We start from the raw sequence: 24,007 nt of genomic DNA on the forward strand, positions 1-24,007 counted from the left end.
GAAAATGCTCAAATTGAATGAAAGTTGCGTACATATCTGAGGATCATGCTCGTAAATTGGCTTAATTTTCTGAGCTACCTACAGGGAGATAGACCCAGATTCGTGACAGCAAAGAAATCTGGAACTGCGCAGTAATCCAAATCTAGTACTTACTTTTCTATCAAAGACTTTACTTGGCACAACAAAACATAAAACTAAGATAAGGAGAGGTTGCTACAGTAGTAAACAACTTCCAAGACACAAATATAAAACAAAAATACTGGAGTAAAAACATGGGTTGTCTCCCATAAGCGCTTTTCTTTAACGCCTTTCGGCTAGGCGCGTAAAGTGTATATCAAGTAACATCAAGAGACGAAGCATCAACATCATAATTTGTTCTAATAATAGAATCATAAGGTAACTTCATTCTCTTTCTAGGGAAGTGTTCCATACCTTTCTTGAGAGGAAATTGATATTTAATATTACCTTCCTTCATATCAATAGTAGCACCAACGGTTCGAAGAAAAGGTCTTCCCAATATAATGGGGCAAGATGCATTGCATTCAATATCCAAGACAACAAAATCAACGGGGACAAGGTTATTGTTAACCATAATATGAACATTATCAACTTTCCCCAAAGGTTTCTTTTTAGCATTATCAGCGAGATTAACATCCAAATAACAGTTTTTCAATGGTGACAAGTCAAGCATATCATAGACTTTTTTAGGCATAACGAAATACTTGCACCAAGATCACATAAAGCATTACAATCAAAATCTTTGACTCTCATTTTAATGATGGGCTCCCAACCATCCTCTAGCTTTCTAGGAATAGAAGTTTCAAGTTTTAGTTTCTCTTCTCTAGCTTTTATGAGAGCATTTGTAATATGTTTTGTGAAAGCCAAATTTATAGCGCTAGCATTGGGACTCTTAGCAAGTTTTTGCAAGAACTTTATAACTTCAGAGATGTGGCAATCATCAAAATCTAAATCATTACAATCTAAAGCAATGGGATTATCATCCCCAAGGTTGGAAAAAATTTCAGCGAGTTTTATCACAAGCGGTTTCAGTAGCTTTAGCGATTTCGAGTAATTTTGCGCGCTTTGCACTAGGAGTAGAAGCATTGCCAACACCAATTATTTTACCATTGATAGTAGGAGGTGCAGCAACATATGAATCATTAGCATTGCTAGTGGTGGTAATAGTCCAAACTTTAGCTACATTTTCCTTTTTAGCTAGTTTTTCATTTTCTTCTCTATCCCACCTAGCACGCAGCTTCAGCCATTAATCTTATATTCTCATTAATTCTAACTTGGATGGCATTTGCTGTAGTAACAATTTTATTTTCAATATCCCTATTAGGCATAACTTTCGATTTCAAAAGATCAACATCGGAGGCAAGACTATCAACTCTAGAAACAAGAATATCAATTTTATTGAGCTTTTCCTCAACAGATTTGTTAAAGGCAGTTTGTGTACTAATAAATTCTTTAAGCATAGCTTCAAGTCCAGGGGGTGTATTCCTATTATTGTTGTAAGAATTCCCATAAGAATTAGCATAACCGTTACCATTATTATAAGGATATGGCCTATAGTTATTACTAGAATTGTTCCGATAAGCATTGTTGTTGAAATTATTATTTTTAATGAAGTTTACATCAACATGTTCTTCTTGGGCAACCAATGAAGCTAATGGAACATTATTAGGATCAACATTAGTCCTATCATTCGCAAGCATAGACATAATAGCATCAACCTTATCATTCAAGGAAGAGGATTCTTCAACAGAATTTACCTTCTTACCTTGTGGAGCTCTTTCCGTGTGCCATTCGGAGTAATTAACCATCATATTATCAAGAAGTTTTGTTGCTTCACCAAGAGTGATGGACATAAAGGTACCTCCAGCAGCTGAATCCAATAAATTCCGCGAAGAAAAATTTAGTCCTGCATAGAAGGTTTGGATGATCATCCAAGTAGTCGATCCATGGGTTGGGCAATTTTTAACCGAGAGATTTCATTCTTTCCCAAGCTTGAGCAACATGTTCATTATCTAATTGTTTAAAATTCATTATGCTACTCCTCAAAGATATAATTTTAGCAGGGGGATAATATCTACCAATAAAAGCATCCTTGCATTTAGTCCATGAATCAATACTATTCTTAGGCGGAGATAGCAACCAATCTTTAGCTCTTCCTCTTAATGAGAAAGGAAACAATTTTAATTTTATAATATCACCATCTACATCTTTATATTTTTGCATTTCACATAGTTCAACAAAATTATTGAGATGGGCAAGCAGCATCATCGGAACTAACACCGGAAAATTGCTCTCTCATAACAAGATTAAGTAAAGCGAGGTTTAATTTCAAAGAATTCTCGCTGTAGTAGCAGGTGGAGCAATAGGTGTGCATAGGAAATCATTATTATTTGTGCTAGTGAAGTCACACAACTTAGTATTTTCAGGGTTGGCCATTTTAGCAATAGTAAATAAAGCAAACTAGATAAAATAAATGCAAGTAAACTAATTTTTGTGTGTTTTTGATATAGCAAACAAGACAGCAAATAAAGTAAAGCTAGCAACTAATTTTTTTGTGTTTTTGATATAAGTGCAGCAAACAAAGTAGTAAATAAAATAAAGCAAGACAAAAACAAAGTAAAGAGATTGAGAAGTGGAGACTCCCCTTGCAGCGTGTCTTGATCTCCCCGACAACGGCGCCAGAAAATATGCTTGATGGCGTGTATTTCACACGTTCGTTGGGCAACCCCAAGAGGAAGGTATGATGCGCACAGCAGCAAGTTTTCCCTCGGAAAGAAACCAAGGTTTATCGAACCGGGAGGAGCCAAGAAGCACGTTGAAGGTTGATGGCGGCGGGATGTAGTGCGGCGCAACACCGGAGATTCCGGCGCCAACGTGGAACCTGCACAACACAACCAAAGTACTTTGCCCCAACGAAACAGATGAGGTTGTCAATCTCACCGGCTTGCTGTAACAAAGGATTAACCGTATTGTGTGGAAGATGATTGTTTGCGAGAGAAAATAGTAGAAACAAGTATTGCAAGCAGATTTGTATTTCGAGTATTAAAAGAATGGACCAGGGTCCACAGTTCACTAGAGGTGTCTCTCCCATAAGATAAAAGCATGTTGGGTGAACAAATTACAATCGGGCAATTGACAAATAGAGAGGGCATAACAATGCACATACATGACATGATAAGTATAGTGAGATTTAATTGGGCATTACGACAAAGTACATAGACCGCCATCCAACCGCATCTATGCCTAAAAAGTCCACCTTCGGGTTATCATCCGAACCCCTCCGAGTATTAAGTTGCAAAGCAACAGACAATTGCATTAAGTATGGTGCGTAATGTAATCAACAACTACATCCTCGGACATAGCGCCAATGTTTTATCCCTAGTGGCAACAGCACAACACAACCTTAGAACTTTCTCTCACTGTCCCAGGTGTCAATGCAGGCATGAACCCACTATCGAGCATAAATACTCCCTCTTGGAGTTAAAAGTAAAAACTTGGCCAGAGCCTCTACTAGTAACGGAGAGCATGCAAGATCATAAACAACACATATGTAATAACTTGATAATTAACATGACATGGTATTCTCTATCCATCGGATCCCGACAAACACAACATAGAGTATTACGGATAGATGATCTTGATCATGTTAGGCAGCTCACAAGATCCAACAATGAAGCACAATGAGGAGAAGACAACCATCTAGCTACCGCTATGGACCCATAGTCCAGGGGTGAACTACTCACTCATCACTCCGGAGGCGACCATGGCGGTGTAGAGTCCTCCGGGAGATGAATCCCCTCTCCGGCGAGGTGCCGGAGGAGATCTCCAGAATCCCCCGAGATGGGATCGGCGACGGCGGCGTCTCAGTAAGGTTTTCCGTATCATGGTTTTTCGCCTCAGGGGTTTCGCGACGGAGGCTTTAAGTAGGCGGAAGGGCAGAGTCGGGGGCCTGATGAGGGGGCTACACCATAGGGCGGCGCGGGCCCCTCCTAGGCCGCGCCGCCTTGTGGTGTCGCCACCTCGTGGCCCCACTTCGTATGTTCTTCGGTCTTCTGGAAGCTCCGTGGAAAAATAGGCCCCTGGGTCTTCGTTTCGTCCAATTCCGAGAATATTTCGTTACTAGGATTTCGAAACCAAAAACAGCAGAAAACGAGAACCGGCACTTCGGCATCTTGTTAATAGGTTAGTTCCAGAAAATGCACGAATATGACATAAAATGTGCATAAAACATGTAGGTATCATCAATAATATGGCATAGAACATAAGAAATTATCGATACGTCGGAGACGTATCAAATACCAAAATAAGGGATTTTGTAAGGAAGTCCCATAAATCATCTAAATAGGTGGAAATAATGTAATATTAATGACAATAAAAACAAAAACCATCCCTATATGATGCAAACATATATGATGATATAAACTGCATGTAACAATCAACCAATGAATTCGATATCTAGATTCAATTGCTCCCCTTCATATAGAATAGATCGATTGGTGGAAAATGTAGATCAAGATCACCTCTCTTTTAAAAAGATGCAAGACTCCTGTGGTGGAGAAAAACCAAGATTTTGAAGGTCGACAATGGGGGGAAAACATGCACAATTTATTCGAACCATTATGGAAGAATCGCTTAAACGAGTCCCAAAGAGCTAGCTGGTACACAAAAAATGGTACGATGTCAGATAGTCTGGTCCCGCGGGCGCTGGGAAGTCGATCTTGTGAGATCAGCTGAAAATGCATTAAGACGGCCGTCATAAGCCCTAGGTGTCCCCACATGATGTCTTGAAGGTAAAATGAACATGCACACAATCCTCTTCTTCAAGACATATGTGTTATAGGCCCGACTCTCTCATGAACATTCTCTACATCGCAACTTGAACATTACCTTGGTCGTCACTTGATATTCTTCATGCTCTATCACAATCTCTTGAGTAACACAATGAATTCTTCACTTGATTACATGCTTCAAGCCTCGGTGAACCATGGTGCACACATGTGTCCATCGTGACCATGACTTAGAGCCACACTGTGAATTCTTCTCTTTTAATCATCTTTTCAATATCTTGATCTTCCATGTCTTAACTCATAAGCTCGAGCATTATTCCTTTTAGTTCCGCACAAGAACTCTATCTTCTTCACTTTCTTGTTCTTTCAACATTGTTACAAACTTATGGTCTTCAAGTATTGCCTATGGAAAATTCCTTCAAATACAACTCAGTGAAAACGTTAGTCCATAGGAAATGTTATTAATTACCAAAATAACATTAAGGGGCAATATGCACTTTGAGGGGGGGGGGGTTGGAGGATTGGCTGAAGTGTAGAACAAAACCTGAGTGATTTGTTGCTCATAGTTTCGTCAATATGTCATGTCATTGCCGATGGATTGACCCAACTGGAGTAGGGATGAGGGGAACTCAACTTGAAGAAGAAGATTAGAAGTAGAATAGAGTTTGGGGTTAGGATGTTTTTCATTAATTCGACCACCAAGGAGCTTATGACCTGCTCTTGTGTTGCATGTAACCAAGTGGGCATGCTCGTCACACACCCCACATGCTTAGTTTCAACGGCCCATTTTACTTTTTTTTAATGAAATTTTAAATTTGAATCCAACTTGCCTCCCCGCTCGTGCCTTCTTTATCTTCCGTTTCCTAGCATGAGACACCTAGCTTTAGAGTACCAACCTTGGTGTGAAACTACTGAGCGAGTCTTTTTTGGTCTATACGTTCAACTGGCCATGAAAATCACAATCCACTACCAAAGGTGTATCCTCGTGCGACATGGCTATAACTCGTTTTGTTGAGGAACCAACACACCCTTATATACGACGTCTACATGTTTCGACATTCAACTTCAGCCGATAGAACATGGATCACGTGCCACAAAGATTATATCACTGAATTTGTTCAAAAGAAAAGAAGATTATATCATCCAATTGATATTCGAAAAAGACGTTCCAACAATACAAAAGTAATCCTATTGATGTCAAATTCTTAATTGTGAAATGCGACCGCATCTGTAAAACGTGGCTGCCGCTGGTCTTCGATAGAGGAGGTATATGATGCGTCTGTGTGTGTGGGCGCGTGGCCGTGCTGCATGCGCATCTGCTATCTGAGAGAAGAAACAGGCCACGTCCGGCCGGATCCAAAGTAGGCAACGCGCGCGCGACGAATCGCTAGTACGCCGCTCAAGTCGCCCACCACGACCGGACAATTTCTCGGGCCCCGTCCCCTGCGTTGGAGCTTTCCGCCACCGCTGCCACCGTGGACGACGGAATCCACACATTTCGGCGGTGGCGAGATGGGCCTTGTCCGGCGCCGCCGCCCACCCGATGCCCATCCACCCCTCACCTGGCCTCGTCTCCACGTCGGCTCGTCGTTGTCCCCCACGATGCGCGGTCGCCGTCACTCGGCGGTCAGCCTCGTCTGCGCATCGGGCGCGCACCGGAGGAGAAAAGTTCGGCGCGCGACGTCGTGTCAAAGTCGGGGCTTGTCGCCTTGCCGCCCTCCTCTCGCCATCGCCACGCGGGCGGCGGGCCACGCTCCAGATTAAGAAAAACGCAGCAGCAGATGCTCTCGATCCCAATTTTCTTTTCTCCAACTTGCTCCATCCCAGCCATTCGAGCTCGGACACACGTTCTTGTCAGCGATAAGTAACGCCAGCGATGAAGATCGCTCGTTGCTGATTCCGCATCTCGATCCGCGGCTCCTCCCCAAGGGTCGCCGTCACTTGGGCACCTCGCAGTCCAGCTAGCTCCTGCCTCGCCTCCAGACAGCTTCTTGTTCCTGTCCCAGACCCGTACTTCCTTCTTTGGCCCCCGGTTCAGCTCCACGCATTGGATTCGTGGGGCTCCTGCTCGGCCCGGATCGATCATCCTACCCGCGCGTGCGCGGCAATGGGGGAGGCGGGGGGCCGGGTGCGGGGGTTCCTGCGGAACCGGTGGCTGGTGTTCGTGGCGGCGATGTGGATGCAGTCGGTCGCCGGCGTCGGGTACCTGTTCGGCAGCCTGTCGCCGGTCATCAAGTCCTCGCTGGGCTACAACCAGCGCCAGGTCGCCAGCCTCGGCGTCGCCAAGGACCTCGGCGACAGCGTCGGATTCCTCGCCGGCACGCTCTGCGCCGTGCTCCCGCTCTGGGCCGCGCTCCTCATCGGCGCCGCGCAGAACCTCGTCGGATACGGATGGGTCTGGCTCGCCGTCACACGACGCGTCGCCGTGCCGCCGCTCTGGGCGGTAAGATCCCTCCTACCCCCTCCTCCAATCATTATTAGTCCTTCAGTTTCGGATGCTTCCGCCGCGTCAGCATGCCCTGTTCTTCTCCCAGCCTCATGTGCTGCTTCAGGTTGTAGCTGATTATTCTAATGCGTAGAAGAGAAAAAAAAAATCTCGGTGACTTTTGTGCTAACCGAAGCGTCCACGATGCTGCTGTGATGGGAAAAATTCATCAACTTGTGTGTGTAGAGGTTGTTGAGGTTTCAGTTTCTACCGTGCTTTGTCGAAATAGTCGGCCGAACTTTTCCAAGATTGGGATTGGAAATTAATCATGTCCGGCAACAATGCTGGAGAGCCGCTCGAGCCAATTCCTTGTTTTGGAAATTGGAACACCACTGCTGCTGGACTTCAATGCTTTCTGTTCTTCCACAATATACTGTACTATTGGAAGCTATGTTCGGAAATCATTTCCAGATTTTTATTGGTTCAAACAGTTCACTTTTTTTTTTGCTGTATGTACTAAGAATATTCTAACACACAGCATGTGGAATATGCCTCCTAGTCATCACTCTGTACTTATTTTCTTCTTAGGAAATGCTAGTGGTCGCTTTCTCGCTTCCCATGTGCATTTAGTTAACCTTCGTTATCTAATATCTGGAAAAACACTAGAAAAGAAACATGGGCTTCGTATAGTTCATGTCAATTAGCAATGTTCAACCTAGAAACTTTAGCTGTGCGTTATTATATCAGTCTATCCAGCCACTGCCGCGCTGCAACCACATTGAGTCTTGAAGATTAGGATTATGATATATAATCATTTGCATATTACGGAAAAGATTTGCTATGTGGAATTCCCAAGCAGTGTGTGGTGACTTCAGAAAATTACTAAAATCACAGGATTATTGTTGTTGTCTGTCCATGAGGATGGAGAGCTAATATTATTTGTATTCTTTTAATTTAAAAGCACTGATTGCCAAGTCCTCATTTTAGTTTGTTGCATCTGGAAATTTGGATGGTTTCAAATTTCAATATGATCTAATCGGACCCTTGCTTACAATTTGTATTTTTCCAATTAATTTTTGCTGACTCTTGGACTAAAAGTTTCCTGTCTCACCGCAGATGTGCATTCTAATTTTTATCGGAAATAATGGTGAGACATACTTCAATACTGCTGCACTCGTCTCATGTGTTCAAAACTTCCCCAAGAACCGTGGACCAATTGTTGGTATCCTCAAGGGATTTGCTGGTCTGAGTGGTGCAATCATAACACAGATTTATGCAATAATGCACACGCCTGATGACGCTGCACTGATATTCATGGTTGCTGTTGGGCCAGCAATGGTAGTTGTCGCTTTAATGTTCGTTGTTAGACCAGTTGGGGGTCACAGACAAGTACGGCCGTCTGATGGTATAAGTTTCACGTTTGTATATAGCGTATGCTTAGTTTTAGCAGCTTATCTGATGGGTGTGATGCTGCTTGAAGACCTTGTTGGCTTGAGCGAAACAGTTATGGTTGTGTGTACCATCATTCTGATAGCCCTGTTGCTACTTCCAATAGTCATCCCTGTGATACTCAGCTTCTTTTCAAATGACGACGAGAGTGCCTATGCAGCACTGTTACCATCACCACGAAGAGAAGAAGCAAGTGGTTCAGTACCGTCCGAAGAGCAACATGAAGTTATACTCAGTGAGGTGGAGGATGTAAAACCAAAAGATGTTGATCTACTTCCAGCCTCGGAGAGGCAGAAGAGGATTGCTGAGTTGCAGACTAGGCTATTCCAGGCAGCTGCTGTTGGCGCTGTCAGGGTTAAAAGGAGGAGAGGTCCACGACGAGGAGAGGATTTCACGTTGCTGCAGGCGATGATCAAGGCAGATTTTTGGCTTCTATTTTTTTCCCTTCTGTTGGGGTCAGGATCAGGTCTTACTGTGATCGATAATCTTGGGCAAATGAGCCAGTCACTGGGTTTCGAGGAAAGCCACATTTTCGTGTCAATGATTAGCATCTGGAACTTCCTTGGACGTGTTGCTGGGGGCTACTTATCGGAGATTATTGTCAAGTAAGGATTATGTGACACTTCTTTGCTGACATTTGCGTCCCATTAGATGAGCAGTATTCTGTTTAGTTCATATGGAGCATTCTCCAATGGGAAGTTGCATAACAGATTTATGCTGTTCTTCAGCACTGATTCAATGCTCATGCTGACTAAGCTCACAATCATAAGGAAACGCTTACCCTATTTAGTTTATATGTAATTTTAATATCTTTTTTCATGACAAAAGAGTTTTTAGTGGTGTCGTCAATTGATTGCTAATCAGTTAAAAAGAAATAGGCGTCAGCCTGGGAGATTCAAAGGACAGAATATGTCACCCAAACACACATCAAATTGATACAAACATTAAATTTAGTGAGCTAACAAAAGGAACGAAACTAATTGCAGGGAGCTAGTAGGCAAGATCAGATTATAATTTTGGTCAATCACGAGCAATATTGTTCTGATCAATTAATACATGTAGAGTTCCTCTGCTCAGTGAGTAATATCCTTGTCTGCAGAGAAATGTCCCCGTTCTAATTTTGTTTGTTCTCACTTCTTTTTCAGGGATTACGCATATCCAAGGGCAATTGCCTTAGCGACAGCTCAAGTATTCATGGCAATTGGACACTTCACCTTCGCAATGGCTTGGCCTGGCACAATGTACATTGGCACATTGCTCATCGGGCTCGGGTATGGCGCCCACTGGGCCATCGTGCCAGCTGCTGCCTCCGAACTCTTTGGCGTGAAGAATTTCGGAGCATTGTACAACTTCCTTACTGTCGCAAACCCCGCAGGGTCCCTGGTTTTCTCGGGTATCATTGCCAGCGGCATCTATGATTACGAAGCCAAGAAGCAAGCTAGCCAGCACCTGAACTCAATGGTGGTGACAATGCCCGGCAGATTACTTGGAATGGTCTCAGACGCCACTCCTGCGCTGAAGTGTGAGGGGGCCATCTGCTTTTTTATCTCGTCTCTGATCATGTCAGGGTTCTGCGTCATCGCTGTTATCCTGAGCTTGATCCTGGTCCACCGGACGAAGATTGTGTACACCAATCTGTATGGTACACCTCGTTGAGGAGCAAATCAAAGTTATGGGTATCGAAGCAAGGATGAAGTTTTTTTTCGCGTCGTCCTCCTGCTCACGAGCTACACATAATTTTATGGGTCATGACCACCACGTCTCCTAGTGGCTACAGACTGAAAGTTCAGTATGACAGTATCATGAAGCATCGAAGTGTACGGTGTTTTTGTGTGTTCAGTCTGAACTTCTTCAGTTATTTCTTTGGGTGAGGGAGGAATAAAATTCTTCATTGTTTCTATTTTGGGGGTGAGATGAACTTCAGTGTTCCGCTGGAACTTTGCATATACATGTGGTCTATTGTATGTTTCATCACGGCTGTTGAAAACTTGAAATAAAATAAATTATCGGAGCTCTGCAAATTGGAAAGCCCAGTACCTGAACACCTGGTGTCCTAATAAATGGTTGAGAGACACCGCCGTTTTGTCTTTTATTATTTGGAAGAGCAAAGATTGGCTAGCCTGCCTCCAGTATATATCTAGTACCAGTTTCTTAATTGATAATTAACCTAGTAGTAGTAGTAGTTCTTCTTTGTAGTAATTCGCAAAAAAGAAGTTCTTCTTTGTAGTGAACGCAGGAGATTAAAAATGCAACCGTAGAAAAAACAAGTATAAAGATGCGGCAGAGCGCGACGTGATAAAAAACATAAAGCTGTAGTAGAAAGGTGTAAAGCTGTAGTAGAAAGAAATATGCAGGAGGTTCGGTGCAGTAATATACTGAGAATGAAAACCGAAGCGGATTTTTGAGACCAGCGTTGAGATGAGCTTAAAAATTAGCTTTTAATATAGGTCATCTCAAATGCGGAAAATTTACCATGGCGAATTACCATTAGCTCGCACCATGACACGATCACATAGAGCACCAAAAGTCGTTGTGCATGCTGGCCTACTTTTCCCTTCCTCATGAATATTTGTCAACATGCCTGGAGAGTAACTCGTTGATTAAAATATGGACATGCATACTTAATTATGTCTTTCCTTTTATTTGGTGACTTATAGATTTCCCCTATGATTTTTGAGTTTTGAAAAATGTAGTAATGAAGTGACAATAATTTCGAATGTCTTAAGCTCCATGTTTTCTCCAAAGATATGTGGTTTGTACTTTGATAATATATGGATATTCAAATATCAATTTTTTTTACTTTATATTTCAAAACCTCCTTAAAATAATGCTCAAATTTCAAATATACATTGGTTATTGTAGGTTCTGTCAAGTATATTCCCTATTGTTCAATGTTAGTAATCCAAATTCTAATATCTAAATTATCAAAAAGTGTACACTAATTTTCCACAAATCTTTTTATATTTACCATATTGTAAAAAAATAGACCATTCATATGCACCTACTCAACGGAATAGACATGTTTGCATATTTAAAAGTTCTACACATTATTTGGCATTTGCGAGGAGTTGAATGGGTATTGCAGTGTGGTGACCCGGCATACCACTGCATGGTGTAGTATGCAAGTCTGATATAACACCAATGAAACACCGTTCCACTAGTATTATATCGCTCAGAGTGGTACAGCAGAAACATATGCGGGTCCAAGGTATGTCTATAGAATTACAACATTGACTCTATTACATAAGATCAGCACAGCCTCCTACTTTACAATGAGGTAAAACTGCAGATAACTCCAGAAGAACGACTCGTAGCCTAGTCTTATCACGAACTCTTTTTGTAGAGTGTTTCACTAACTACAGAGGCTAAGAATAGACTCTAGCTAAATAGGAACTAGGTTTAGGAAGCTAGTTCCCTTCTATGGCTAAACTAGGTTTTCTCCTTGTTGGATGTGGTATCTGGCTCCTCTGACAGGGTCCTGTCTCGTGAAGTAGTTGTTGACTCCTCGACCTTCGAGTTGCACTGTAGATCCTCCTTCGATGCCTCCATATCTAAGCGGGGATTTAAGAGTGGGATGAGTACGAGCGTACTCAACAAGTTCATTATAGGAAAGAGGTGTTTAATGCACTAGCTACGGCATTAGACCGGAAAGTCTAATACCAATGCAAGTTTTCATAACCATTTCTTCAAAAGGTTGCTTTTATTCGGAAGAACTATGTCCGTCAGCCTTCACCGGTTTACTAGAACTTCATGGAGCTCCTTTCCGGCCGCTTTCGCAGCTCCATATCCCGGAACAGGGAGTGACGAGTCACGGTTCTTTACACTCTGCGGAGGTGTGTTGCTTTACCCATAAGAGATCTTAACCTTGGTGCCAACCGGGCATATTCCCCGTCCACACTTCCTATGGTGTGAGGCCCGGTATAAGGTCTAGCCAATCATGTTCCTCCGCTACCTCGAACACCCACCCGTTGTTGCATGCGCCGACCCTGGGTCCACGCCGGTCCCATTATTCCTATAGATTTCAAGGTGGACCCCGACCACGACAACAGTGTTGGGCTCTACCATACACTCCTACGCCGGTGGCTGCAACCCATCATAGACCGCAATACCGTGGGGACTTAAGGCTTCCCCAGCCTACCGCTTGTTCTTCGAACGACAAGTGTCTACGGACTGTGCCGTGGGGACTTAAGGCTTCCCCAGCCTACCGCTTGCCACCGACAGATACAAGTGTCTACGGTAAAACGCATCCGTTGATGAACGAGAGGTGGAAACACTTTTGACTACTCCGTCCCACTCCGGATCTTATGGTTAACATGGGTATTACGGCACAAGAATCACTGGCGACATTTGTTGTTTAATCCTAGATGGATATAAACCCGTGCAATGGAACCTCCACCATATCAACACAATCCATGGTTCCATTGCCCACCACATAGTCATATTCATACTTATGAAAGTAGTGGTTTTGATTTTTGTGCAATAGTGATAACCATAATACTTTGCAAGTAATTTGATAAAAATACTCAAATGACATGAGCAAGTGATGAACTTGCCTTTCTTAACTGCAAGATTATGCAGGCAAGGTCTTCGATACGTAGTAACTCCAAATTCTGAAATAGTATCATCGTCCGGTAAGGACGATGTTTAAAAGATTGGCAAAGATGCAATAATGCATAAGTATGAGATGCAATCGTTCTAAACGTGTCCTAAGCCTGATGATTTAGGATTAGTGAGTGGTAATGATTGGTTTAGGGTGTGTTGTACTTTTAGAGTGATTCACATACAAGGTTCTTATTCAGGTGTGATTACTTGATATTATAAACAGGTAGATAATAAAGCATAATAATCAATTGAGCACAAAGAGAATGATTATTGGCATAATGTTAACAAGTAAAGAACAAGTGGTCAGTTTTAGTACTATATGGCATGGTTAATGATTGATTATCATATACTTTAAAAGAATAACTTTTGAAGAACATATAATTTGATAAAGAACAAGTATGGTAATTAGGTTTGTGGGTTGCTATAATTTATTCCGGTTCCAAGTAGTTTCTGGAGTAAGTATAAGATGGATCACAACATAGTTGGATTCATCAGCAACTAGGGCTTGTAAGGTTGAGATAAGCCTAGGCATCTTAAGCAATTCATTATGCATAACTGTTGTCAGGGTTGGTTTATCTTGCTAGTGATAGCTGGCTAGGTTTTATAGGTCCTTATAAGCAGGGTTGATGATGATTCCTTATTTTCTTCAAAAGAATAACTTTTGAAGAACATACTTCTTAAATAATAAGAAGTATATCAATTAGGGTTGAAGTGGTCTAGGTTTTACTGTTGGTACTATTAAGTAAGGAATAATTGGCTTCTAAATAGGGTGGTTGATAATTGGTATCCAACACTAGTAGGGTTTAGTGGAGTAGGGGATGTAATTCGAAATAGTAGGTATGGTTGTTGTTAGGGTTCATCACGATGGTGTGATGCTAATTGAGGTTAATTAAGGATGATGGTTTTGGTATTAGAAACTAGGGTTTGGACCGGGTTGATCCTAATTTGATCATCTAGGTCTGATGAAGATGAGCATATTGGATACCCATCATGTTAGTGATGGTTCGTTTATATTTTGTGTGGACATGTCAAGTATCTAGGTTCTATATGGTTCTATGGTTTAAAAGAGAGTAGGATGATCACATGGTATACTCTAGGGTTTAGGTTTAGGATAATTTAGGGTCCCTATGGATTAATGGAGTTAGGGTCCCTAATGGAATTAGAGTGTTAGTATCCCACATAGAATTATGGGTTTGTGTTCTTAATTCAATATGGAACTTAGGGTTTCCTAATTGTCAATTAGTTCTTGGATTAATAACTTCATTAATGAAGTTGAAGTTATTAATAACTTTGAAATAAAACTAGTATTGGATTTGTCCTTTTATTATTTTTAAAGAATTAATAATTAAGATAATTATTAATTAGGGTTTAAATCCTTCTGATAAGGATTTAACAAATTAACAAATAAAGAAAATTAGTTTTATTGTTTTCTTTATTTAATTAATGGTTTTTATTTAATTTGAAAAGTTTTACTATTTATTGAATTTTAATTGAATTTAGAATTAAAGAAAAGGCTTAATTAATAAGTATTAAATAATTAAATTTTTATTAAAAATAAAAATTTCATATAATATTTTTATTGGATAGATTTTTATTTTCTAAGAATTTTGATATCTTATTTTAATTTTTATGAGTTCAGATGAATTTTATAAATTCACTAAAAGTTTCAGCAATTATGAGATTTAAATTAAAACAAGAAATTACTAAGCTTACCCAGCTAAAGCTACCCGCGGGGCTGACTGGTGGGCCAGTAGCCACGTTGGTGGCCACGTAAGCGTGGACCAAGTCCAAGTGCTGACTGGGCATAGGCGTACATCGCCGGCGAGCCAGTAGTGGCCGGTGATACGTCTCCAACGTATCGATAATTTCTTGTGTTCCATGCCACATTATTGATGTTATCTACATGTTTTATGCACACTTTATGTCATATTCGTGCATTTTCTGGAACTAACCTATTAACAAGATGCCGAAGTGCCGATTCGTTGTTTTCTCGCTCGTTTTTGGTTTCGTAAATCCTAGTAAAGAAATATTCTCGGAATTGGACGAAATAAAAGCCCGGAGGCCTATTTTCTCACGAAGCTTGTCCGAAGACCGAAGACGAGACGAAGAGGGGCCACGAGGGGGCCACACCCTAGGGCGGCGCGGCCCCCCCTTGGCCGCGCGGCCCCGTGGTGTGGGGCCCTCGTGCCGCCTCTTGACCTACCCTTCCGCCTACTTAAAGCCTCCATGACGAAACCCCCGGTACCGAGAGCCACGATACGGAAAACCTTACTGAGACGCCGTCGCCGCCGATCCCATCTCGGGGGATCCCGGAGATCGCCTCCGGCACCCTGCCGGAGAGGGGAATCATCTCCCGGAGGACTCTACGCCGCCATGGTCGCCTCCGGAGTGATGAGTGAGTAGTCTACCCCTGGACTATGGGTCCATAGCAATAGCTAGATGGTTGTCTTCTCCCCATTGTGCTATCATTGTCGGATCTTGTGAGCTGCCTATCATGATCAAGATCATCTATATGTAATTCTATATGTTGCGTTTGTTGGGATCCGATGAATAGAGAATACTTGTTATGTTGATTATCAAAGTTATGCTTATGTGTTGTTTAAGATCTTGCATGCTCTCCGTTATTAGTAGATGCTGCGGCCAAGTAGATGCTTTTAACTCCAAGAGGGAGTACTTATGCTCGATAGTGGGTTCATGCCGCATTGACACCAGGACGATGACGAGAAAGTTCTAAGGTTGTGTTGTCTTGTTGCCACTAGGGATAAAACATTGATGCTATGTCTAAGGATGTAGTTGTTGATTACATTACGCACCATACTTAATGCAATTGTCTGTTGCTTTGCAACTTAATGCTGGAGGGGTTCGGATGATAACTCGAAGGTGGACTTTTTAGGCATAGATGCAGTTGGATGGCGGTCTATGTACTTTGTCGTAATGCCCAAATTAAATCTCACTATACTCATCATAATATGTATGTGCATTGTCATGCTCTCTTTATTTGTCAATTGCCCAACTATAATTTGTTCACCCAACATGTTGTTCGTCTTATGGGAGAGACACCTCTAGTGAACTGTGGACCCCGGTCCAATTCTCTTTACTTGAAATACAATCTACTTGCAATACTTGTTTTTACTGTTTTCTCTGCAAACAATCATCTTCCACACAATACGGTTAATCCTTTGTTACGGCAAGCCGGTGAGATTGACAACCTCACTTGTTTCGTTGGGGCAAAGTACTTTGGTTGTGTTGTGCGGGTTCCACGTTGGCGCCGGAATCTACGGTGTTGCGCCGCACTACATCTCGCCGCCATCAACCTTCAACGTGCTTCTTGGCTCCTCCTGGTTCGATAAACCTTGGTTTCTTTCGAGGGAAAACTTGCTGCTGTGCGCATCATACCTTCCTCTTGGGGTTGCCCAACGAACGTGTGAAATACACGCCATCAAGCTCTTTTACGGCGCCGTTGCCGGGGAGATCAAGACACGCTGCAAGGGAGTCTCCACTTCTCAATCTCTTTACTTTGTTTTTGTCTTGCTTAGTTTTATTTACTACTTTGTTTGCTGCACTAAATCAAAATACAAAAAAATTAGTTGCTAGTTTTACTTTATTTGCTATCTTGTTTGCTATATCAAAAACACAAAAAAATTAGTTTACTTGCATTTACTTTATCTAGTTTGCTTTATTTACTATTGCTAAAATGGCCAACGCTGAAAATACTAAGTTGTGTGACTTCACAACCACAAATAATAATGATTTCTTATGCACACCTATTGCTCCACCTGCTACTACGAGCAGAATTCTTTGAAATTAAACCTCGCTTTCTTGAATCTTGTTATGAAAGATCAATTTTACGGAATTAGTTCGATGATGCTTGCTGCCCATCTTAATAATTTTGTTGAACTATGTGAAATGCAAAAATATAAAGATGTAGATGGTGATATTATTAAACTAAAATTGTTCCCTTTCTCATTAAGAGGAAGAGCTAAAGATTGGTTGCTATCTCTGCCTAAGAATAGTATTGATTCATGGACTAAATGCAAGGATGCTTTTATTGGTAGATATTATCCCCCTGCTAAAATTATATCTTTGAGGAGTAGCATAATGAATTTTAAACAATTAGATACTGAACATGTTGCTCAAGCTTGGGAAAGAATGAAATCTCTGGTTAAAAATTGCCCAACCCATGGAGTGACTACTTGGATGATCATCCAAACCTTCTATGCGGGACTAAATTTTTCTTCACGGAATTTATTGGATTCAGCTGCTTGGAGGTACCTTTATGTCCATCACTCTTGGTGAAGCAACAAGGCTTCTTGATAATATGATGATCAACTACTCTGAATGGCACACGGAAAGAGCTCCACAAGGTAAGAAGGTAAATTCTGTTGAGGAATCCTCTTCCTTGAATGATAAGGTTGATGCTATTATGTCTATGCTTGTGAATGATAGGACTAATATTGATCCTAATAATGTTCCATTAGCTTCATTGGTTGCACAAGAAGAACATGTTGATGTAAACTTCATTAAAAATAATAATTTCAACAACAATGCTTACCGGAACAATTCTAGTAACAACTATAGGCCATATCCTTATAATAATGGCAACGGCTATGGTAATTCTTATGGAAATTCTTACAACAATAATAGGAATTCACCCCCTGGACTTGAAGCCATGCTTAAAGAATTTATTAGTACACAAACTGCTTTTAACAAATCTGTTGAAGAAAAGCTTGGTAAAATTGATATTCTTGTTTCTAGAGTTGATAGTCTTGCCTCTGATGTTGATCTTTTGAAATCAAAAGTTTTGCCTAATGAGAATTATCATAATAAAATTATTACTACAGCAAATGCCATTCAAGTTAGAATTAATGAGAATATAAGATTAATGGCTGAAGCTGCGTGCTAGGTGGGATAGAGAAGAAAATGAAAAACTAGCTAAAGAGAAGAATATAGCTAAAGTTTGGACTATTACCACCACTAGTAATGCTAATGCTACACATGTTGCTGCACCTCCTACTCATACTAATAAAAGAATTGGTGTTAGCAATGTTTCCACTTCTAATGCAAAGCGCGAAAAGCTGCTGAGCTGCTAAAGCTGCTGAAGCTGCACTGTGATAAAGGCTGCTGAAATTTTTTCCAACATTGGGGATGATGATCCCATTGCTTTAGATTATAATGGTTTGAATTTTGATGATTGCCACATCTCTGAAGTTATAAAGTTCTTGCAAAAACTTGCTAAAAGTCCTAATGCTAGTGCTATAAATTTGGCTTTCACGCATCATATTACAAATGCTCTCATAAAAGCTAGAGAAGAGAAACTAGAGCGCGAAGCCTCTATTCCTAAAAAGCTAGAAGATGGTTGGGAGCCCATCATTAAGATGAAGGTTAAAGATTTTGATTGCAATGCTTTATGTGATCTTGGTGCAAGTATTTATGTTATGCCTAAGAAAATTTATAATATGCTTGACTTGCCACCAGTTGAAAAATTGTTATTTGGATGTTAATCTTGCTGATCATTCTACAAAGAAACCTTTGGGTAAAGTTGATAATGTTCGCATTACCGTTAACAATAATCTTGTTCCCGTTGATTTTGTTGTCTTGGATATTGAATGCAATGCATCTTGTCCAATTATATTGGGAAGACCTTTTCTTGAGCTGTTGGTGCTATTATTGATATGAGGGAAGGTAATATAAAATATCAATTTCCTCTCAAGAAAGGTATGGAACACTTCCCTAGAAAGAGAATAAAGGTACCTTATGATTCTATTATTAGAACAAATTATGATGTTGATGCTTCATCTCTTGATGTTACTTGATATACACTTTACGCGCCTAGGCTGAAAGGCGTTAAAAGCGCTTATGGGAGACAACCCATGTTTTTACCTACAGTACTTTGTTTTTATTTTGTGTCTTGGAAGTTGTTTACTACTGTAGCAACCTCTCCTTATCTTAGTTTTGAGTTTTGTTGTGCCAAGTTAAGCCGTTGATAGAAAAGTAAGTACTAGATTTGGATTACTGCGCAGTTCCAGATTTCTTTGCTGTCACGAATCTGGGTCTATCTCCCTGTAGGTAGCTCAGAAAATTACGCCAATTTACGAGCATGATCCTCAGATATGTACGCAACTTTCATTCAATTTGAGCATTTTCGTTTGAGCAAGTCTGGTGCCATTTTAAAATTCGTCAATACGAACTGTTCTGTTTTGACAGATTCTGCCTTTTATTTCGCATTGCCTCTTTCGCTATGTTGGATGAATTTCTTTGATCCACTAATGTCCAGTAGCATTATGCAATGTCCAGAAGTGTTAAGAATGATTGTGTCACCTCTGAATATGTCAATTTATATTGTGCACTAACCCTCTAATGAGTTGTTTCGAGTTTGGTGTGGAGGAAGTTTTCAAGGGTCAAGAGAGGAGTATGATGCAACATGATCAAGGAGAGTGAAAGCTCTAAGCTTGGGGATGCACCCGTGGTTCACCCCTGCATATATCAAGAAGACTCAAGCGTCTAAGCTTGGGGATGCCCAAGGCATCCCCTTCTTCATCGACAAATTATCGGGTTCCTCCCCTGAAACTACATTTTTATTCGGCCACATCTTATGTGCTTTTTCTTGGAGCGTCGGTTTGTTTTTGTTTTTGTTTTGTTTGAATAAAATGGATCCTAGCATTCACTTTATGGGAGAGATACACACTCCGCTGTAGCATATGGACAAATATGTCCTTGGTTTCTACTCATAGTATTCATGGCGAAGTTTCTCCTTCGTTAAATTGTTATATGGTTGGAATTGGAAAATGATACATGTAGTAATTGCTAAAAATGTCTTGGGTAATGTGATACTTGGCAATTGTTGTGCTCATGTTTAAGCTCTTGCATCATATGCTTTGCACCCATTAATGAAGAAATACATAGAGCATGCTAAAATTTGGTTTGCATATTTGGTTTCTCTAAGGTCTAGATAATTTCTAGTATTGAGTTTGAACAACAAGGAAGACGGTGTAGAGTCTTATAATGTTTTCAATATGTCTTTTATGTGAGTTTTGCTGCACCGGTTCATCCTTGTGTTTGTTTCAAATAAGCCTTGCTAGCCTAAACCTTGTATCGAGAGGGAATACTTCTCATGCATCCAAAATACTTGAGCCAACCACTATGCCATTTGTGTCCACCATACCTACCTACTACATGGTATTTTCCCGCCATTCCAAAGTAAATTGCTTGAGTGCTACCTTTAAAACTCCATCATTCACCTTTGCAATATATAGCTCATGGGACAAATAGCTTAAAAACTATTGTGGTATTGAATATGTAATTATGCACTTTATCTCTTATTAAGTTGCTTGTTGTGCGATAACCATGTTTACTGGGGAACGCCATCAACTCATTGTTGAATTTCATGTGAGTTGCTATGCATGTTCGTCTTGTACGAAGTAAGGGCGATCTACACTGAGTTGAATGGTTTGAGCATGCATATTGTGAGAGAAGAACATTGGGCCGCTAACTAAAGCCATGATCCATGGTGGAAGTTTCGAGTTTTGGACAAACATCCTCAAATCTCTAATGAGAAAAGAATTAATTGTTGTCAAATGCTTAAAGCATTAAAAGAGGAGTCCATTATCTGTTGTCTATGTTGTCCCGGTATGGATGTCTAAGTTGAGAATAATCAAAAGCGAGAAATCCAAATGCGAGCTTTCTCCTTAGACCTTTGTACGGGCGGCATAGAGGTACCCTTTGTGAAACTTGGTTAAAGCATATGTATTGCGGTGATAATCCGGGTAGTCCAAGCTAATTAGGACAAGGTGCGAGCACTATTAGTACACTATGCATGAGGCTTGCAACTTATAAGATATAATTTACATGATGCATATGCTTTATTACTACCGTTGACAAAATTGTTTCATGTTTTCAAAATCAAAGCTCTAGCACAAATATAGCAATCGATGCTTTTCCTCTATGAGGACCATTCTTTTACTTTCAATGTTGAGTCAGTTCACCTATTTCTATCCACCTCAAGAAGCAAACACTTGTGTGAGCTGTGCATTGATTCCTACATACTTGCTTATTGCACTTATTATATTACTCTATGTTGACAATATCCATGAGATATACATGTTACAAGTTGAAAGCAACCGCTGAAACTTAATCTTCTTTTGTGTTGCTTCAATACCTTTACTTTGAATTATTGCTTTATGAGTTAACTCTTATGCAAGACTTATTGATGCTTGTCTTGAAGTGCTATTCATGAAAAGTCTTTGCTTTATGATTCACTTGTTTACTCATGTCATACACATTGTTTTGATCGCTGCATTCTTTACATATGCTTTACAAATAGTATGATCAAGATTATGATGGCATGTCACTCCAGAAATTATCTTTATTATCGTTTTACCTGCTCGGGACGAGGAGAACTAAGCTTGGGGATGCTGATACGTCTCCAACGTATCGATAATTTCTTGTGTTCCATGCCACATTATTGATGTTATCTACATGTTTTATGCACACTTTATGTCATATTCGTGCATTTTACGGAACTAACCTATTAACAAGATGCCGAAGTGCCGATTCTTTGTTTTCTGCTGTTTTTGGTTTCAGAAATCCTAGTAAAGAAATATTCTCGGAATTGGACGAAATAAAAGCCCGGAGGCCTATTTTCTCACGAAGCTTCCGGAAGACCGAAGACGAGACGAAGAGGGGCCACGAGGGGGCCACACCCTAGGGCGGCGCGGCCCCCCTTGGCCGCGCGGCCTGTGGTGTGGGGCCCTCGTGCCGCCTCTTGACCTACCCTTCCGCCTACTTAAAGCCTCCGTGACGAAACCCCCGGTGCGAGAGCCACGATACGGAAAACCTTGCGAGACGCCGTCGCCGCCGATCCCATCTCGGGGGATCACGGGAGATCGCCTCCGGCACCTGCCGGAGAGGGGAATCATCTCCCGGAGGACTCTACACCGCCATGGTCGCCTCCGGAGTGATGAGTGAGTAGTCTACCCCTGGACTATGGGTCCATAGCGGTAGCTAGATGGTTGTCTTCTCCCCATTGTGCTATCATTGTCGGATCTTGTGAGCTGCCTATCATGATCAAGATCATCTATATGTAATTCTATATGTTGCGTTTGTTGGGATCCGATGAATAGAGAATACTTGTTATGTTGATTATCAAAGTTATGCTTATGTGTTGTTTATGATCTTGCATGCTCTCCGTTATTAGTAGATGCTCTGGCCAAGTAGATGCTTTTAACTCCAAGAGGGAGTACTTATGCTCGATAGTGGGTTCATGCACATTGACACCAGGACGGTGACGAGAAAGTTCTAAGGTTGTGTTGTGCTTGTTGCCACTAGGGATAAAACATTGATGCTATGTCTAAGGATGTAGTTGTTGATTACATTACGCACCATACTTAATGCAATTGTCCGTTGCTTTGCAACTTAATACTTGGAGGGGTTCGGATGATAACTTCGAAGGTGGACTTTTTAGGCATAGATGCGGTTGGATGGCGGTCTATGTACTTTGTCGTAATGCCCAATTAAATCTCACTATACTCATCATAATATGTATGTGCATTGTCATGCTCTCTTTATTTGTCAATTGCCCAAGCTGTAATTTGTTCACCCAACATGCTTGTTCGTCTTATGGGAGAGACACCTCTAGTGAGCTGTGGACCCCGGTCCAATTCTCTTTCTTGAAATACAATCTCTTGCAATACTTGTTTTTACTTGTTTTCTCTGCAAACAATCATCTTCCACACAATACGGTTAATCCTTTGTTACAGCAAGCCGGTGAGATTGACAACCTCATCTGTTTCGTTGGGGCAAAGTACTTTGGTTGTGTTGTGCGGGTTCCACGTTGGCGCCGGAATCTACGGTGTTGCGCCGCACTACATCTCGCCGCCATCAACCTTCAACGTGCTTCTTGGCTCCTCCTGGTTCGATAAACCTTGGTTTCTTTCTGAGGGAAAACTTGCTGCTGTGCGCATCATACCTTCCTCTTGGGGTTGCCCAACGAACGTGTGAAATACACGCCATCAGCCGGCGACGGCGATTCCGGCTAGTAGGAGACGGAATAAGGGGCGAGTTACGCTCGGCTCTACACGCTGAACAAGATGGAAGCGGCGCCCCCAGCAAATGGTCATCGGAGACGACTCCGGCGAGCGTCTCCGCGGCGGTGAACTCCGGCCAAGATGCAAGAACTAGCTACAGGCGGATATAGGATGCAATAATAGGCTCAGGTGAAGCGCAATCTCACCCTGGTTTGGTCGAGGTGGTCGGCGGAGGCAGGGATGGCCGGAGACAAGCTCACGGTCGCGGATTCCGGCGGGTTGCTGCGGACGAAATCGATGAAATTCTCCCAACGGAGATCACCCCGGACCAATTCCTCCCGCACAGATGCTCAGTATGCTCGAGCGCATCTCCACGGCCACTTACTAGACGCCGGGATGACCTCCATCGATGGCAACGTGATGAACACCGGCGGAGCTCGTCGGTGGATTTCGCGAAATAGAGGGAACCAGAGAAGGTGAGTGGAGGATTGGGAGATCAAGTGCAGCACATCACTCCTCGGCGTGGCTTTATAGCTCAAGGCGGGCTCGGAATCGACGGCAATCCGTCGCCAATGGCCGGGATACGGCAGAGACGACGGTTAGGTTTTCTGCACGAATCACTTCGTGTTTGGATGAGGATGGAGAGGGTGCCTTGCGGTTCATGTCCAGAGGATCACGTGGCTTCGACGTTATCCGAATCGATG

At 41.8% G+C, this 24,007-nt stretch overlaps 1 protein-coding gene across 1 annotated transcript; it reads left to right on the forward strand.

Annotated features, from left to right (window-relative positions):
* The first annotated feature begins 6,912 nt into the window (after positions 1-6,912).
* LOC124705572 (protein NUCLEAR FUSION DEFECTIVE 4-like) lies at positions 6,913-10,360 on the forward strand. The gene is made up of 3 exons (XM_047237305.1): positions 6,913-7,248; positions 8,347-9,284; positions 9,825-10,360. Exons 1-3 carry the CDS (start codon positions 6,913-6,915, stop codon positions 10,333-10,335), a joined length of 1,785 nt encoding a protein of 594 aa, XP_047093261.1. The 3' UTR covers positions 10,336-10,360.
* Positions 10,361-24,007: the final 13,647 nt, after the last annotated feature.

Source organism: Lolium rigidum, chromosome 1, assembly GCF_022539505.1.
Source record: "Lolium rigidum isolate FL_2022 chromosome 1, APGP_CSIRO_Lrig_0.1, whole genome shotgun sequence".
NCBI lineage: Eukaryota > Viridiplantae > Streptophyta > Magnoliopsida > Poales > Poaceae > Lolium > Lolium rigidum.